The sequence below is a fragment of the Capricornis sumatraensis genome, chromosome 7 (assembly GCF_032405125.1).
Source record: "Capricornis sumatraensis isolate serow.1 chromosome 7, serow.2, whole genome shotgun sequence".
Taxonomy (NCBI): domain Eukaryota; kingdom Metazoa; phylum Chordata; class Mammalia; order Artiodactyla; family Bovidae; genus Capricornis; species Capricornis sumatraensis.
In genome coordinates, this window is record NC_091075.1 from 96,065,522 (window position 1) to 96,084,003 (window position 18,482).

General features: G+C 36.8%; 1 protein-coding gene across 2 annotated transcripts in view; it reads left to right on the forward strand.

Annotated features, from left to right (window-relative positions):
- The window catches only part of BMP2K (BMP2 inducible kinase), a 116,371-nt gene that overhangs the window by 84,497 nt on the left and 13,392 nt on the right, over nucleotides 1-18,482 (forward strand). The window contains exons 11-15 of one of the 2 annotated variants that reach the window (XM_068975471.1): nucleotides 6,840-7,024; nucleotides 8,121-8,219; nucleotides 9,001-9,185; nucleotides 9,952-10,109; nucleotides 16,593-16,703. In XM_068975471.1, coding sequence (XP_068831572.1) covers nucleotides 6,840-7,024; nucleotides 8,121-8,219; nucleotides 9,001-9,185; nucleotides 9,952-10,109; nucleotides 16,593-16,703 — 738 coding nt within the window. The remainder of the gene's footprint in view (nucleotides 1-6,839; nucleotides 7,025-8,120; nucleotides 8,220-9,000; nucleotides 9,186-9,951; nucleotides 10,110-16,592; nucleotides 16,704-18,482) is intronic. The other variant, XM_068975472.1, reaches the window with a different exon arrangement.

Here is an 18,482-nt window from a genome sequence, read left to right on the forward strand (position 1 = left end):
GAGTCGAGCATGACTAAACAACTGAGCACTCCCACAGGCTGGATAAAAACCCACATGTGGAGTCTCATGAACCTCAATTTCAGTCCTGTATCTTCTGTTTTTTAGTAATGTGTATTATGAAAGTATAGGATTGCTGTGAAGATTAAATGACTGCTCACTGTAATGCCTGTCACATAATAGGCCCTTCAGAAATGTTCACTATTAACTATTATTAGTACTATTAAGTAAAATATATGCTCAAGAAGACAGTATATTATCTGATGTAACATATGCCTGTGGTGATCAGGTATACCCGATGGAGGAATAAAAGGGAAAATAGGGAAATATGAAGTCTTTATGTCTAATTCCCATTTTACCATTTCTTAGCCTCACTGTTGTCTCTTCTGTAAAATGGGAAAACAGTTATTCTGTTTTAAAGAGTAAATAACAAGGTGTATTGTATCTTGGAAAATTGTGTTTCCTAGTAAGCATTCAATGTTGATTTCCCTTTTTATAACTTTCTGGGTTGGGAATGCTATTAGTCCTACCTATCATTTATTTCAGCCCTTCAGCCAGAGACCACTAGGAACACACTTACATTTGAATAAATTTTGTTTATTACTCAGATACCCTGGAAATCTGTTGGGAGTATCTCAGTAAGAAGGTGTCTGAAAAGACTTATGGAAGGGTTTGGGCTTGTTTTTGGTAATTTGGGGGAGGTAGAGGTATATTGCATGAAATGTTCCCTTGGTATCTCTAATTTTCTTGAAGAGATCTCTAGTCTTTCCTGTTCTGTTCTTTTCCTCTATTTCTTTGCATTGATCGCTGAAGAAGGCATTCTTATCTCTTCTTGCTATACTTTGGAACTCTGCATTCAGATGCTTACATCTTTCCTTTTCTCCTTTGCTTTTCGCCTCTCTTCTTTTCACAACTATTTGTAAGGCCTCCCCAGACAGCCATTTTACTTTTTTTGCATTTCTTTTCCATGGGGATGGTCTTGATCCCTGTCTCCTGTACAATGTCACAAACTTCATTCCATAGTTCATCAGCACTCTATCTATCAGATCTAGACCCTTAAATCTATTTCTCACTTCCACTGTATAATCATAAGGGATTTGATTTAGGTCATACCTGAATGGTCTAGCGGTTTTCCCTACTTTCTTCAATTTAAGTCTGAATTTGGCAATAAGGAGTTCATGATCTGAGCCACAGTCAGCTCCCGGTCTTGTTTTTGTCGACTGTATAGAGCTTCTCCATCTTTGGCTGCAAAGAATATAATCAATCTGATTTCGGTGTTGACCATCTGGTGATGTCCATGTGTAGAGTCTTCTCTTGTGTTGTTGGAAGAGGGTGTTTGCTATGACCAGTGCATTTTCTTGGTAAAACTCTATTAGTCTTTGCCCTGCTTCATTCCGCATTCCAAGGCCAAATTTGCCTGTTACTCCAGGTGTTTCTTGACTTCCTACTTTTGCATTCCAGTCCCCTATAATGAAAAGGACATCTTTTTTGGGTGTTAGTTCTAAAAGATCTTGAGGTCTTCATAAAACCGTTCAACTTCAGTTTCTTCAGCGTTACTGGTTGGGGCATAGACTTAGATAACTGATATTGAATGGTTTGCCTTGGAGACGAACAGAAATCATTCTCTCATTTTTGAGATTGCATCCAAGTACTGCATTTCGGACTCTTTTGTTGACCATGATGGCTACTCCATTTCTTCTGAGGGATTCCTGCCCACAGTAGTAGATGTAATGGTCATTTGAGTTAAATTCACCCATTCCAGTCCATTTTAGTTCGCTGATTCCTAGAATGTCGACGTTCACCCTTGCCATCTCTTGTTTGACCACTTCCAATTTGGCTTGATTCATGGACCTGACATTCCAGGTTCCTATGCAATATTGCTCTGTACAGCATCGGATCTTGCTTCTATCACCAGTCACATCTACAACTGGGTATTGTTTTTGCTTTGGCTCCATCCCTTCATTCTTTGTGGAGTTATTTCTCCACTGATCTCCAGTAGCATATTGGACACCTACTGACCTGGGGAGTTCCTCTTTTGGTGTCCTATCATTTTGCCTTTTCCTGCTGTTCATGGGGTTCTCAAGGCAAGAATACTGAAGTGGCTTGCCATTCCCTTCTCCAGTGGACCACATTCTGTCAGATCTCTCAAGGGAACATTTCATGCAAGATTGGCTCGATAAAGGACAGAAATGGTCTGGACCTAACAGAATCAGAAGATATTAAGAAGAGGTGGCAAGAATACACGGAAGAACTGTACAAAAAAGATCTTAATGACCCAGATAATCATGATGATGTGATCACTAATATAGAGCCAGACATCAATGTGAAGTCAACTGGGCCTTAGAAAGCATCACTACAAACAAAGCTAGTGGAGGTGATGGAATTCCAGTTGAGCTCTTTCAAATTCTGAAAGATGATGCGGTGAAAGTGCTGCCCTCAATATGCCAGCAAATTTGGAAAACTCAGCAGTGGCCACAGGACTGGAAAAGGTCCGTTTTCATTCCAATTCCAAAGAAAGGCAATGCCAAAGAATGCTCAAACTACTGCACAATTGCAGTCATCTCACATGCTAGTAAAGTAATGCTCAAAATTCTCCAAGCCAGGCTTCAGCAATACGTGAACTGCGAACTCCCTGATGTTCAAGCTGGTTTTAGAAAAGGCAGAGGAACCAGAGATCAAATTGCCAACATCCGCTGGATCATGGAAAAAGCAAGAGAGTTCCAGAAAAACATCTATTTCTGCTTTACTGACTATGCCAAAGCCTTTGACTGTGTGGATCACAATAAACTGTGGAAAATTCTGAAAGAGATGGGAATACCAGACCACCTGACTCGCTTCTTGAGAAACCTATATGCAGGTCAGGAAGCAACAGTTAGAACTGGACATGGAACAACAGACTGGTTCCAAATAGGAAAAGGAGTACATCAAGGCTGGATATTGTCACCCTGCTTATTTAACTTATATGCAGAGTACATCATGAGAAACGCTGGGTTGGAAGACACAAGCTGGAATCAAGATTGCTGGGAGAAATATCAATAACCTCAGATATGCAGATGACACCACCCTTATGGCAAAAAGTGAAGAGGAGCTAAAAAGCCTCTTGATGAAAGTGAAAGTGGAGAGTGAAAAAGTTGGCTTAAAGCTCAACATTCAGAAAACGAAGATCATGGCATCTGGTCCCATCACTTCGTGGGAAATAGATGGGGAAACAGTGGAAACAGTGTCAGACTTTCTTTTTTTGGGCTCCAAGATCACTGCAAATGATGACTGCAGCCATGAAATTAAAAGACGCTTACTCCTTGGAAGGAAAGTTATGATCAACCTAGATAGTATATTCAGAAGCAGAGACATTACTTTGCCAACTAAGGTCCATCTAGTCAAGGCTATGGTTTTTCCAGTGGTCATGTATGGATGTGAGAGTTGGACTGTGAAGAAGGCTAAGCTCCGAAGAATTGATGCTTTTGAACTGTGGTGTTGGAGAAGACTCTTGAGAGTCCCTTGGACTGCAAGGAGATCCAACCAGTCCATTCTGAAGGAGATCAACCCTGGGATTTCTTTGGAAGGAATGATGCTAAAGCTGGAGCTCCAGTACTTTGGCCACCTCATGCGAAGAGTTGACTCATTGGAAAAGACTCTGGTGGTGGGAGGGATTGGGGGCAGGAGGAGAAGGGGACGACCGAGGATGAGATGGCTGGATGGCATCACGGACTCAATGGACGTGAGTCTGAGTGAACTCCGGGAGATGGTGATGGACAGGGAGGCCTGACGTGCTGCGATTCATGGGGTCGCAAAGAGTTGGACACGACTGAGCGACTGAACTGAACTGAACTAAGGGGTATATTATCATTATGTAGAAGGAGAGATGGAAAAGCCTCATTTGGAAATGAAGCAGCATTCAGTCATATTGGCCAGGATTGAGAGAAGTTTGGTCATTTTTGTGGTTTGGACAATGTTCCTGATTTTGCGAATGTTGAGACATGATTATGGAGTGGACTTGTCATGATCCATCACGGTCACAGGATGGCCTTGTCTGATGCTGGTGTTCTGTAAAACTGTTCACATTTATCAGGAGAATCCTCCATGCAGGGGTGTCAGGCCTGCCTCCCCATGTCAGGGGCAGTACTTCTCCTTCTTATATGCTTCCAGATTAAGTTGGGGAAAAAACCTCTCCCCCCATATGCATACATCTCTGAAGATTCCTTTTCCCATTAAATCTTACATAAAAGTAACACATGAATAAAATTTTAAGAAATATTCATACAAAGAAGTGTTCAGAACACTGTAGATAGCTCCATTCTTTTTCTTCCTGTAGTAGACTAGCAACAGTTTGGTGTACCTCCTCCCAGTTCTTTTTATGTTTTTGCATGTATAAACACAGATATAAATAATTCATGTTGGGTTAAATACAAATGCATTCATACTCGATACAGTTCTCTATAGCTTGATTTTTCTTAAACTCAATATGCTTTGGGGGGGCCTCCCAGGTGGCTCAGTGTAAAGAATCTGCCTGCCAATACAGGAGACATGGGTTTGATTCCAGGATTGGGAAGTTCCCCTGGAGAAGGAAATGGCAACCCACTCCAGTATTCTTGCTTGGGAAATCCCATGGACAGAGGATCCTGGCCAGCCACAGTCCATGGGCTCACAGAAAAGTAGGACATGACTTAGAGATTCAGTAACAACAACAATAAACTTTGGAGAGCTATGCATAAATCTGTATGCATAGTGCATAGAGCTTCCTTGTATTTTTATAAACACTTTCAAGAATAATTTAAAAGGAACATGCATATTGTTATAATTTTAAGAGTTGTTGCTCAGTCATGTCCACCTCCTTGGGACCCCATGGACTGCAGCACCCCAGGCTTCCCTGTCCTTCACCGTCTCCCAGAGCTTGCCCAAACCCATGTCCTTTGAGTCGGTGATGCCAACCAACTATCTCGTCCTCTGTCGTCCCGTTCTCCTGCCTTCAGTCTTTCCCAGCATCAGGGTCTTTTCTAATGAGTCGGCTCTTTGCATCAAGTGGCCAAATGTGCATACAGATTCCTTGTGTTTTATAAACATTTTCAAGAATAATTAAAAGAAATATGCATTTTCTTATAATTTGAAGAGTTCAGTTCATTTCAGTTCAGTCGCTCAGTTGTGTCTGACTCTTTGCGACCCCATGAACTGCAGCACACCAGGCCTCCCTGTCCATCACCAACTCCTGGAGTCCACCCAAACCCACGTCCATTGAGTCAGTGATACCATCCAACCATCTAATCCTCTGTCGTCCACTTCTCCTCCTGCCTTCAATCTTTCCCAGTATCAGGGTCTTTTCCAATGAGTCAGCTCTTTGCATCAGGTGACCAAAGTATTGGAGTTTCAGCTTCAACATCAGTTCTTCCAATGAACACCCAGGACTGATCTCCTTTAGGATGGACTGGTTGGATCTCCTTGCAGTCCAAGGGACTCTAGAGTCTTCTCCAACACCACAGTTCAAAAGCATCAATTCTTCGGTGTTCAGCTTTCTTCACAGTCCAACTCTCACATCCATACATGACCACTGGAAAAACCATAGCTTGACTAGACGGAACTTTGTTGACGAAGTAATGGCTCTGCTTTTTAATATGCTATCTAGGTTGGTCATAACTTTGCTTTGGGAGAGTTAGAAATGGTCATAAAACTGTCTTCATAGAGATGCTGTATTTAAGGCCTGTGGAGGTTTGAAGACATTAACATTGATGAGAAAGAGTCCTCTTTCTCCTTGCATGCTCCCTCCTTTTCCCCCTTAGGATTAAATAGTCACATTTGAATTTACAGTAACTTGTTGGAAGAGAATATAGAAATTATTGTCATTTTCTCTTTTTAAGTTGTGTATTTCATCCTCTTTTGTTATTTCTAAAGTTTATTTGTAGGGTTTTCCTGTGGTACAGTTTATAAAGCTTATAAATAAATGCCTGTTTAGGAGCCAGTGTTAGTAGATTTTTCTACAGTAGCATTTAATTTTGAATATCTGTTATATAAAAAGTTCTTTGGGGTGCTAAAATAAATAATAAGTCTTCACCCCATCTCTCAGGGATACTAGTTGGGAAATAGCCATGTAAACAGTTAATGTGTGCAATGCTGAGATAAATGTTATAAAACCAAGTGGAAGCTTTAGATGAAAGAACAAGGAGGAGAGATTTGAGATAAATTTTAAAGGACAGCAACAGTTGCAGTGTGTGGAAACTGTCATTTTGGTTAGAGAATCCTGTCAGCAAACATGCAGACTCAGGATGCAGACTCAGACTCATCATACAATTGAGAAATGTGGAACATTTCAAACTGGCCTGGCTGGTGTGTCCATGGAGAGAGAGAGAGAGCGGAAAATGACGTGTTTCTAGGATAGTGACTTGTTCATGAGTTGTAACTATCAAAATTAACTTTCATGAATACTTTTGCTGTAGTAAATAATCCATATAGACTACATTCATATGGAAGTTTCTATAAAATAAGGATATAATGCCTTGGTTAATGACTACTGAAATGAGTGTTTTGAAATCCAGCCATTTTATTGAAATCATGAGTATTTTTAATTTTTACTCCATGAAATGGAGTCTATTTGCCTTGCAGTGTTGTATTAGTTTCTGCTGTGCACCAGAGTGACTCAGCTCTACCTATACATGTATCACCCCTCTTTTGGACTCCTTTTCATTTAGTCACCACAGAACATTGAGCTGAGTTCCCTGTGCTCTACAGTAGGTTCTCCTTAGTTATCTGTGTTATATGTAACAGTGTATATATTTCAGTTCCAATTTTCCTATCCATCCTACCCCCTTGAAATCATGATTATGTTCATACACGTTTTTGAAAACCTCTTTTAGGACCACTGAAACCTGGAAGTGGCCCCGAGATTTTACTGGGTCAGGGGCCCACTCAGCAGCCTCCGCAGCAGCATCGAGTCCTTCAGCAGCTACAGCAGGGAGACTGGAGACTGCAGCAGCTTCATCTGCAGCAGCGTCATCCTCACCAGCAGCAGCAGCTCCTTCAGGATGCTTATATGCAGCAGGTGATTCTGTTACTTGAGATACAGAAGTGTCTGTATCTTTTACATATAGCTTCTACAGCTGTGAAATTCATGCCAATTGTAAATAACAGTGAATTCCCTTTTGAGTCATGGGTACGTTGAGCAGTGGACTGAAGTAAAAACAGTTTGCTCAGTTTTCTGCTTGTTAAAGAAAATGCATTTTATTTGCATTCTGTGAGATACTTAAGAATGCTCTGTGGAAATAGGCTGCATTGTGGCTTTATGAAACAAAGAATGTTCACCCAGTCATTTGGCACCAGAAATAAGTACTGCAGTTTATGATGAGTAGTATCTTTTGAGTTACATTTTGAGTTCATATATATACAGACTAATAAGGTTGTTGAAAAGGTGATATTAGGCTTTCAGAGGTAGCATTGTTTTGGGTTCTTGTTCTTATTTTTATGTTTTTCTTTTTTTGCCTGTTTTGGGTTATGTGTGTGTTATGTATGTGTGTAGGTGTATGGGGGTCAGCATTTAGAAGGGACATAGAAAAAAATGGCCTTAACTTCTGTTCTGTTCTTTGCCTCATCAGAATCTGCAGATTTCTAGTGTTACTAAACTATTTTAAATTTAATGGCTGTTGTTATCATCCTTCCATCATTTCCTGAACTATTTTTGAGCCAGTTATATGCATGACAGTTCTTATGGGTGCACTCGTGGTCTGCTCTTGACTGATAGACCCAAAGTGAAGAGTTAAATAGGGGTGCCATTGGATGGCCAGAAGATATCATTGAAGGGGAGACAGAGGAGAGTGGGAATTTACTGTTATAATTCCTGCAGACAAATCACTTCAGGGTCTTCATCAACTGGTAAATGGGTTTAGGTTTCTTCCAGACATCCTTAAACTGTGCTGGAAATTGCTTTTAGTTGAATCTATTATGTTGCATTGATTATTTTGAAACCAGTTCCAATAAGCAGATGTAAGTTCCAGCTACTTACTGATTATAGATACTTCACATTAGTGTTTGACTGTTGAGTACCCAAGTCATTGTTATGGTAGGATCAATACTTCAAAATAAAAGGCTATGGGACAAAAATGGCATGAGTAATATTATTGAATTTGTTTTTCAAATTGTAGTATCAGCATGCAGTGCAGCAGCAACAGATGCTTCAGCAGCAGTTGTTAATGCATTCGGTGTATCAGCCACAACCTTCTGCATCACAGTATCCTGCAATGGTAAGTGTTACATAACTTTTAGAGGTTGCTTTTGGAGTATACACTCCAGTGTTGGAATTCACAGTGTGAATAGTATTTTCTAGAATTTAATAATTCAGAATTAACTCCAGTTAATTAATGGACATATATTTTATCAAAGCCAGTTATGTGTGCTCAAGCAGTTTTACATTGGGTTGAACCTGGATTTGGCAGATCATAATTGACTGACAGTATTTTTCTCTTATCTCATAGTATAAGGATATGACTGCTTACCCAAGATATCTTGTCATATGTTTCTTTCATTTGACAAATGTCTATTGAATAAAAAAAAGTAAGAAAAGAAGGAAGCCCAAAGGAAAATTACATTTGCTTCAGAGAATAGTTTGACTTTTTTTTATAGCAACCACCATACTAAGTGACTTTAAACTACTGTATTGTTTTTTTCTTAAACTATTTAAAGGAGAATTTTTGAGTCCTGCTAGGTGAGCCTAACTTTCCAGTTTCTTAAAAATTGAGGTATAATTGACATAAGATTATGTTAGTTTCAGGTAGATTATAATAATTTGTTGTGTGTCTATTACAAAATGATCACTACAGTAAGTCCAGGTAAACAACTTTTTAAATAGATTTATTTTCCCTTGTTGTAGTGTTCTGCAGAAGCTGCTCCTTCAGATGAAAGTTGATTTTCCAGTTTCTGATTTGTTGCCAGTGTGAAAAGGAAGGAGTGAAGTAAATGGGTGCACTGCTGATAGTGCTTCGTGCCCTTGAGCGTTGTTTTGTGTGATGGCCTGTTTTGTTTCAGATGCAGCAGTATCAGCAGGCTTTCTTGCAGCAACAGATGCTCGCTCAGCATCAGCAGTCTCAACCACAGGCATCACCAGAGTATCTCACCTCCCCTCAAGAGTTCTCCCCAGCCTTAGTGTCCTACTCTTCATCACTTCCAGCTCAGGTTGGACCCATGATGGACTCCTCTTATAGTGCCAATAGGCAAGTATTTTTCCACTGAACACAAAGGAAATCATTGTGGGAGGGGGTGTTACAATGGAGTTGGAGTCATTTCATCAATTCAAGTGGCTCCTGAATTTGGAGCCCATCTTTTTGGCGAGTCCTCTCTCATGTTTCTCTAACTAGTCCTCTCCTCTGGTCCCTGTGCATCTCTGTCCTTCCTTCCGTTTTCATCGGTTAGTCCTGCTAACTGCTCTTTGCAGATAAGGCTTAGCAACATCCAGCAGCATTTAAGGCTAAGAAAAGGAAAAGGAAAATTATTGTCAAAAGCAAAGCTATTGTGGTGTCTCAGCACAACCAGGGCATAAAATCACTTTATTCAGTAGTGATTTTAGAGTGATACTGTTTGTTATGGCAACTGATTTTCACTTTAAGGTTTATTCACTATGATAATAATAGTTAATATTTATTGAAGGCTTATTTATTTATTTATTTTCTCTTTGCTTTACATGTATTAAATCATTTAATCTTCTCAGTAACCCTATGAAGTAGATACTGCTTCTTCTGTTTCACAGATGAGGAAGTTGAGACCTATAGAGGTCAAGGAACTTGCCCAAGGGTGAACAGCTAGTGACCTTTATGGAGGTGATTCAAATCCCATGTGGTCCCTCTCCCAATGCATGTCCTTATCTACCACCTCCATCATAATAAAATGATCTCCTTTATCAAGTATTTATAAAGTATGAACCAGGACCCCTTAAATTTTTCAGTTATAATTTTTTTTTTCCTTTTTTATTTTTTACTCTAGGTCAATTGCTGGTAAAGAGGCAGTTGCAAATATGACAAATCAGAAGAATATCAGTAACCCACCTGATATGTCAGGATGGAATCCTTTTGGAGAGGACAATTTCTCCAAGTTAACAGAAGAGGAACTGTTGGACAGAGAATTTGACCTTCTCAGATCAAGTAAGGGACACTTGAAGGCTTATTTTGCTTCACAGTAAAATAACAGCTCTGTAATTATTCAGCAAGGCCAAAGACTGTTTGGGATGCTAAAGAGAAAATTCTTTTTGCGCATTTGAGGGCAAAATTCAGGCCATCTTCTTTTACATATACTATCATACTATCTTGTGTGCATTAGAAATCAGTTGCTTGATAGTAGCTATTAAACCTAAGATTACTGATAATATGTTGATTCCTAACACTTAAATACTGCATATCTTTGAATGTTAATTCAGAAACCTCCAAAAAATGGAAAGTTAATGTTCAAATAAAAAGGGAGATGTTAGTATCTTGCCTTACTAATCATTTTGCAGCTCTGTTTCTTGCACACTCATTAGAAGATTTTGTGGGTCTGAGATGCCCTTTGAAAGTGCCTGAAAGAAAACATGGGCTACTACATTATGTTAATGTTTTGTAATGCCCTTTGAATGAGTGGTGACATAAAAGGGCTGCTTTGTTATCCTGGTATGGCAAAAGTGAAATAAATTCTTTTCCATCTTATATCAGATATCTCAATGTTTTTACTTGCAATCATTGCCTTTTATTAAACTACCTAATACATTTGTCAAACCTCACCATACATATTTTAGAAATTATTTTTTGGAAAAGAAATGTGTGGAGTGTTTTGAGGAGCTTGCAAAACCATAGTGAAAACTCACTCCTGAAATTTTAATTATCAGTTTTCTGAGTCTTGGGTGTGTGTGCGCATGAGTGCCTGTGGCCAAGTGTTTTTCCCCATGTTGCATGTGAAAAGGTCAGTAGTTACAGTTCCTAGTTTCTATTTTGTTTTAGGTAACTGGCCTTATGAGAACATTTATTAGGTGAAGTACTTTGTTTCAAATTGATATATATTTTATGTTAAAGTTTATAAATGCCCTGAATTCATGTAAGAATAGTTGTTTGGAATTTAAATTTGTATTTTACTTATTGGTTATATGATTATAAAAAATTAAATTGATTAAATACAGATATAAAAATGAGTTCTGAGCCTTTAATAAAGGTTTGTTAATTTTGATAAAACCAATCTTACATTTTTTCATTAAAAAAATTATTTTTAAACCACAACATTTTTTTGTTTGGCATTTTTCCTACAATTTATGTTGAGTTGGCTAAAAAGCAAGGTTTTTGAAAAAGAAAAGTATCTCTTTCCTTTAGGGAGATGGTAGGGAGATATAGGGGGTAACCAATCATTGTAATTTATAGGATTATTTTTAAAGCAAAAGATAAAATTAAAATATTCATTTTAATGTATTCTAAGCAGGATAGTAATTAAGGTTTGCTAAATCAGTATTTTCTACTCTCTGGGTGAAAACTCCTCTCCACACTGTTTTAAAAAATAAATAAGTTTATGGAATGGGTAAAGTATTCATATTATTCTGTACCTTATAAAAATGTTATTCTAAGCTCCCTAGAATTTATGATGACACCAAGTGTTAGTTACTTTGGACAGGCAGGAATGGCATACAGATATTCATGTATACTTCATAAAAATTGGATTTAGCTTGTGAAACTCTTAACCAGCTATTTGCTTTCAAACTTTAAGATCTGCTCACATGTGTAATTCGTGTATGTATTTGTATACACAAGTGTATGCCAAAGAGAGTCAGAGTTCATTGCAGTATTAGTTATGAAAAGATATTAGGTTCCAAATGAAAGTGCAGGAGGAACTTTATCTAAAGGTCAGACTTGGAAACAACTCAGCCATTTGGAAAACCGCCTAGATGGTCCCTGAGCTATTGAACTCATTGTCACAAGGATGATTTACTTAAATTAGCACATAGCAGCAGAAAGCATGAATTCTGATACCTGGCCATGCCATTTAACTAGGTTTAACTCTGTAAAGTCACTTAACTGCTGTTCACTTGCTCATTTATAAACTGGTTATAATGATGCTTATCTCATAGGGTTGTCAAGAAGGTTCAGTAATGTCTTTCAAGAGTCTTGGCACTCCATAAATGCCACTTCCTCTTTTTTTACCTTCTGTGTAAGTCTTTGGGGTCTTATTTCTGAGGTCATTTTTCTATAAAAAGCATTTTAAAATTATATCTAAACTGTCAGGTTTCTCAGCTGGCAATTAAAAAACAAATGGAAGGGGTTTTGTGGGCAAACTTGTCAACAGCAGAAGTGATTTATGACAGCATGGAAAGAGATTGAATACTCCAGGCAAGAATATTGGAGTGGGTTGCCATTCCCTTCTCTAGGGGATCTTCCCAGCCCAGGGATCTAACCCAGGTCTTCTGCATTGCAGACAGATTCTTTACCAACTGAGCCACCAGGGAAGCTTCTAATAATTGATAGTCACAGTAATGGGGTTCAAAAAAAGTGAAATGTCTTTAATAAAGTTTATGAAGAAATCTGTAATGTATAGAATATAGTTTAGAAAGATTTCCTCCCAGATTTGACTTAATTGTAAAACTGAGTCATCGTTAGCACTCCTTTCACTCACAAGCAATAAGGTATCTCATATTTGATCTACTTGGTAAGATTTAAATTATACAGATGGATCTCTTCTAGAACCTTGAGTTTCAATACACTAATGTTGTAGTGAAAATTGATTGTTGGTCATTACTGGTTGGTTCCTCTGTCTCTATCAGCATTTTCCAAATTGGAGAAATAAATTACCAATGAATTTGAAATACCACATTTATCTTTTTTTATCAGCACAGATATTTATCAACAATTTTTCAAAGTCTTTTTTAAGATTTTTTATTTTTGGCTTATGAAAGGTTTCCAGTGAGAAACTGAATACTTTTATGTTCGGACCTTAAAAATACTGGCATTGCCCATGTAATGATTGTTCAGAATAAAACATTGCCATTTGAAGTTTTATTTTTAAAATAGTATGTGGTTATTTATTTAAAAAAAAAGAAAAAAGATATACTATCTAGGAAATACTCTATATGTGTGTATTTTGCAGGCAGTAATTCTAAAATTTTGAGATATTAAAATTCTAAGATATTAGTAATTTGTAGTTTAAAAACCCATTTTTTAATCATTTTTAAGAAAACAGTGGAATCCAGCTGGCCAAGGGAGTTAACAGATAAAATACGACCCAAATTCTTCTTGCTTTTGCTTTCAGTATAACAATATTTATGCTTTGGAATTTTTAACCTGTTGCTATTTAAGACCAAAATATTACATTGAAATTAAGCATTATTAATAAAGCTAGTCTCAATATTTTAAAAAAATTTAAACTTGTATTTTTCATGGTCTTTTGTATCAAAACATTCAGATTCATGTGTTAACTTTAGAAATCTAATTGTCGTAATCTTTAATACATTAAGCACTCATTAGAATACGAGTGTTTGCTTTGGGAAAATTTAACTTGCCTTTGAATAGTCATGTAGCTCTACACATTAATTAAAAGTAATACTTGATGATATATTTTCTTGTTTATGGATTTATTGTTTATTTCTGTTTAAAATTGCATCAAAATAACTAAAAGGAAGAGTTGAAGAAACTAAAGTCTGTGGCTCCTTTGCATATTCTACTGAATGTGCATTGTTTTTCTCTGAAGCCACAGTATGAAATAGATATTAACGTCAGTATAGAAAGTTAGTTTGTGGTAAAACATTAACTCTCATCATTTTAACCTGATTCAGACCTATTGCTGTTCTTTTAGGGCAGAATAACAGAACTTTTCAGGCATATTAGAATGGTGTCAAAGTATCAGATGATGACTCTACTTTTAAACGTTATTCTTTAATCTTTTGGCTGTTAAAGCCATTATCCATCCATATAAGCTGTTGAATTAACTTTTTAGAGTATATTCATTTTTCTGATGATATTACGGAATATAATTTGATTCTAAAATTTTAAAATTGTCTACTTTTGCCATCTGTATCTATTAAAATTCTTGAAAAAATACTGTCTTCATTCAGCACAAATACTTTGGGAAGGCAGGAAGAGGTAAGTTATAAATCAAGCTTAAGTTTTACTCTAATGAAAAGAAAACAATTCAGAAAAAGAAAACAAAAGTTCTTTGAAAATGGAGCTTAAATATATTTTAGGGGTGACTGTATTTGAAAAGTAACTCTACATACCATTTCATTAGTTTTTATTTATATATAGTTGATAACTTAAAAAATTAATATGTATATTTTTTATTTTGTGCCCTGGGATTCAGATTATCATGTGAACTTTAGAAATCTAAATGATTTTTAAAAAAATCCTCCTTGGAAAAATTTATTCTATTTTGTGGAACAGTGAGAACATGATTCACTTGATAGTTTATTCTGCTTCCTGTTTTGAAATAATTGGATACATGAATTTTGTACAGAACAGTATCTTCACATTTTTAATTGTGGGGACCCCATATATAAAAAATATTACTCCTACATGGTAGGCTTTATATTTTTTCATAGTACAAACAGCATTTGTTACTGATTTCCTGAATTAAGGATACAATGAATATTTTGAAAAAGAACATCTAAATTGAATTTTCATTGCTTTCCATTTCTATATTGGATTTGAAAGTAACCTCTTGAGTTTTGAAAGTTTTATTTGTACATAAATCAGTTGTCAGGTTTGTTGCCTTAAAATATTAGTGTTTCATTCAAAATTTTAAGTAAAAGTTTAAACAACCTGAAGTTTCATGTGGATATTAATAGACTTAGTTTTAGCCATAAAACTGATAATTGTATCATAAAGGTGTTTCAAGGATCAGTTGTCCATAGCAGTGATTAAGTATTGTCAAGATACCATAGACTCTAGGGCCTTGTCTTCTGAAACCTGCACTCCCTGGACCAGCAGTGTCCTGGCATCTGGGAGCCTGTTGAATTGAGAATCTCAAGATCCATTGCAGAACCATCCAGTCTGATCTGCATTTTAACAACTCCCCAGGTGTTTAGAATGCACATTAAATTTGAGAAGCACTGTCCTAAGAGATTGCTCCTTTAACTTGGGGCTTTTTACCTCACTCTGCAGTTACAAGTCTTTTTAGAGAAGTCTAATTCTGTCTGGATTTTTCCTCCCCATCCTGCCATCCCTTAGAACTCACATGAAATCAGCATAGTTTATGTTTGTGTGCGCGCGCGTGTGTGTGTGTGTGCGTGCGCGCGCATGTGTGCAGACGATTAGTTCTGGCTGACTCTGCAACTCCATGGACTGTAGCCCACCAGGCTCCTCTGTCCGTGGGATTTTCCAGGCAAGAATACCCGAGTGGATTGCTATTTGCTTCTCCAGGGGATCTTCCCAACCCAGGGATCGAATCCATGTCTCCTGCATCTCCTGCATTGGCAGGCAGATTCTTTACTGCTGAGCCACCTGGCCTGGGAAGAAGCCAGTTTACCCGCAGAATTCCTCAAACATGAATAGTCCCGGGAATGCTTAAAATATCCGTAAGGGTAGAATGGATCTGATTATCAAGAATCAGAGGATAAAGAGACATTTTACAGAAATCCAGAAGTTGTCAACTAATAAAGTGCCTGCGTTGTACGGAGTTTAAGGGCAGGGAAAAATAATCACTACTAGTGAATCAGGATACACTAAATCTTCGCACATAGCAGACCTGCTCCTACCTTTGAGCCTCTGCTTTGGCACTTTGTCTGCCTGGTGTGTTCTTCCCCAGGAATCCACTTCCACCCCCTGGGAATCTTTTCTAACGAGGCACCTGTTAGCATCACTCCATTCACTCGATTTATTACTGCAACCTGTGCCTGCTCCCTCATTTCCTTTTATCTTGCTGTACATATTTCTCTCTAGCTTTGTTTTTAAGTCTGTATTCCTCATGTTTCTTTCTTATTAGTCATTCTTCCATGCCAGCATGTAACCTCCATGAGGGCAGGAGTCTTCTTTTTGTTTGTTATTGTATGCCCATGCTCTACAACAGTGCCTGGCACATACTAGATGCTCAACTATTTATTGAATGGAAAAAATGAATTCTGTTAAGGCTTTTAATTTAGTAGAGAAATGTCTATATATTTGTATGTATGAGGATGGTTTTAACCAAGTAATATGAGAAATCAACAGTAACACAAAATAAATTAACATACAACGAATTACATTTTATTGCTATTGAAAAATATGATTTACCTCTTTTATGAATAAATGACTGTTTGTATTTTTTCTGTGTATTTTTGGAGAAAGTTTGCCAAATATATCTCTGTTTAATAATTCGGGTTTAACTTCAGACCTAATATGTTACAAGTTAAAGATAACTGTTGTTTAAATAAGTCAACCTAAGTTATTTGTTAGGTTAATTATATTTAGTGAAATCTAGCACTGTGATTATATTGTTAAACTTGGCTTTGTAGAAACAGATACGTATTTAAACTCAGGACTACCCCCTAATACTTAAACAAATGAACTTTGAATCTCATATTTTTCAAGAAGGCTGTTGCTTTGTTTAATTTTCACTTTTATTTGTACTGTATGCCACTTTTTTTAAAATTTAAAGATCATTTTGTTTTTATTTTATTTTTTGTTTTGTTCATCTTATTTTTGCAGACAGGCTCGAGGAAAGAGCAGCCTCAGATAAGAATACGGAGCCACTTTCTGCTCCATATAACCATCCTCCAGAGGATCCTTTTGGTTCTGTACCTTTCCTTTCCCACTCAGGCAAGTTACATATGGAACATCACTATCATTAAAAAACACACAGCAACAGTAGTAACAAAGGCAAAAACCCTTATTATAAAATCGAGGTTGAAATCAGATGTTAGTTACAGAAAATAGAACAGAAAATTATTTTAGCCTCTAGCTATCCTGGTTTTCTTAATGTTCTTTCCATTGGGTTATTTAATTTGTGCCTTTTGCTGACACCTAAAAATGCTGATTTGCATAGTAGAATATTAACTGTTTCTTTCTACCTTTATCATTGGATACTGTTTTCATGCATGAAAATGTCTCCCCTTTTATATACTTGAAATACTTTTAAAGACATTTTTATACTTAGCTTTTGCTTAAAAATCCTGTTTTCCTAGTTTATACATGCTCTCTTGTAGCTGCGTTTTAAAAGTATTAGTGATTTTCTGTTTGTCACAACTTGTAACAAATTACCTATTCTTTTCTTCTTCTTCCTTCTTTGATTTCAATTCAGAATTTAAATATTGTCATTATTCACCATTTAAGAATACTTGTAATAATATTTTCAAAGTAATTGCCTAGTTAACAACACTGTTGAAAATACAAGGATGGAATAGGATCCCACTTTGGCATAAATGGATTTGTGTGTATGCTTATATTATAGTGAAAAAACTGAGTTTAATCTTAGAGAAAGGAAGTGCAGTAGAAGAAATCACGCTTTACCAGAAGGTAAAGATTTTGTTTAATATATTCAAGGTAATTGTTGACCATGTTCTTTGGTTCTGTTTTGTTTATTTCTCACTCAGGCAAGTTACATATGTGACTTCATCACTGCCATTTAGAAAAATTGATATAAGAGAGAGCAATAACAAAAGAAAAACGTGAATATAAAACCAAAATAAGATATAGGTGTTCAGGATTTCTGATGATGCACTGAGGCAGTGTTACGGCCTTTCAGATTTGGTTATCCAGAACACAACACAGTAACTAAGAGTGTTTCCTGGAGGGTTTCTTTATCTTAAATTGGGGGTGGTAGTAGATACTTGATGAGATTGTTGAAAGGATTAAATGAGAGCATGTTTATAGAAAACACAAAGATCCTCAGTGTTGGTTGCTGTTGCGGCTGTTGTTATTGGTAGTGTTACTAAATAGTATTTTTACTACTTACTACTGAATTCCAAAACTTAGTGTTCAGTAAGTTTTGTAGCTGCTATCCAGTGAGTAGTAGTACAGAGTTCCAGTAATAATAAGCTAATTAACTACTGACTGAAATCTTCTCATAAAGTGTAGACCCAGTTGATGAAGCCGTTCCTCCACCAAGGACAGTTTTAACAGTGCCATTTCTATTTTTATTAAAGCGTTCACTACCAGTATTCAGTACAGTATATACATATCTGTTAAAAGCATGGTATTCATTCCTGACCTTGAAATGCACCCAGCCTTCCTTCTTCCTGAGATATCGCTGTTAGTTTGTATACTAACATGGGATGTGTGACTCTATGAGTTACAGCCTGGACTATCTAATTTTAATAAACACCCTCAACTTCTGAAACATACAGATTTTGAACAGTTCTGTCAATGAAATTCTAGATTTCTTGTGTTGCATTTCATTTTTAATTAGGTTTGATGAACTTCCCTTACTCTCCCTAACCTTAACCTACCTCTTGGATCTTGTTATCTAATATGAAGTTAAATTGAATTTAAGGATGGGAAAGGTCACATTGATATATAGCAAATACTTACTGAAACATAAATTATTACAGGTCGTCATTCCAAATGCTGGATCATTATATAAGCCATGATGAGGTGTAT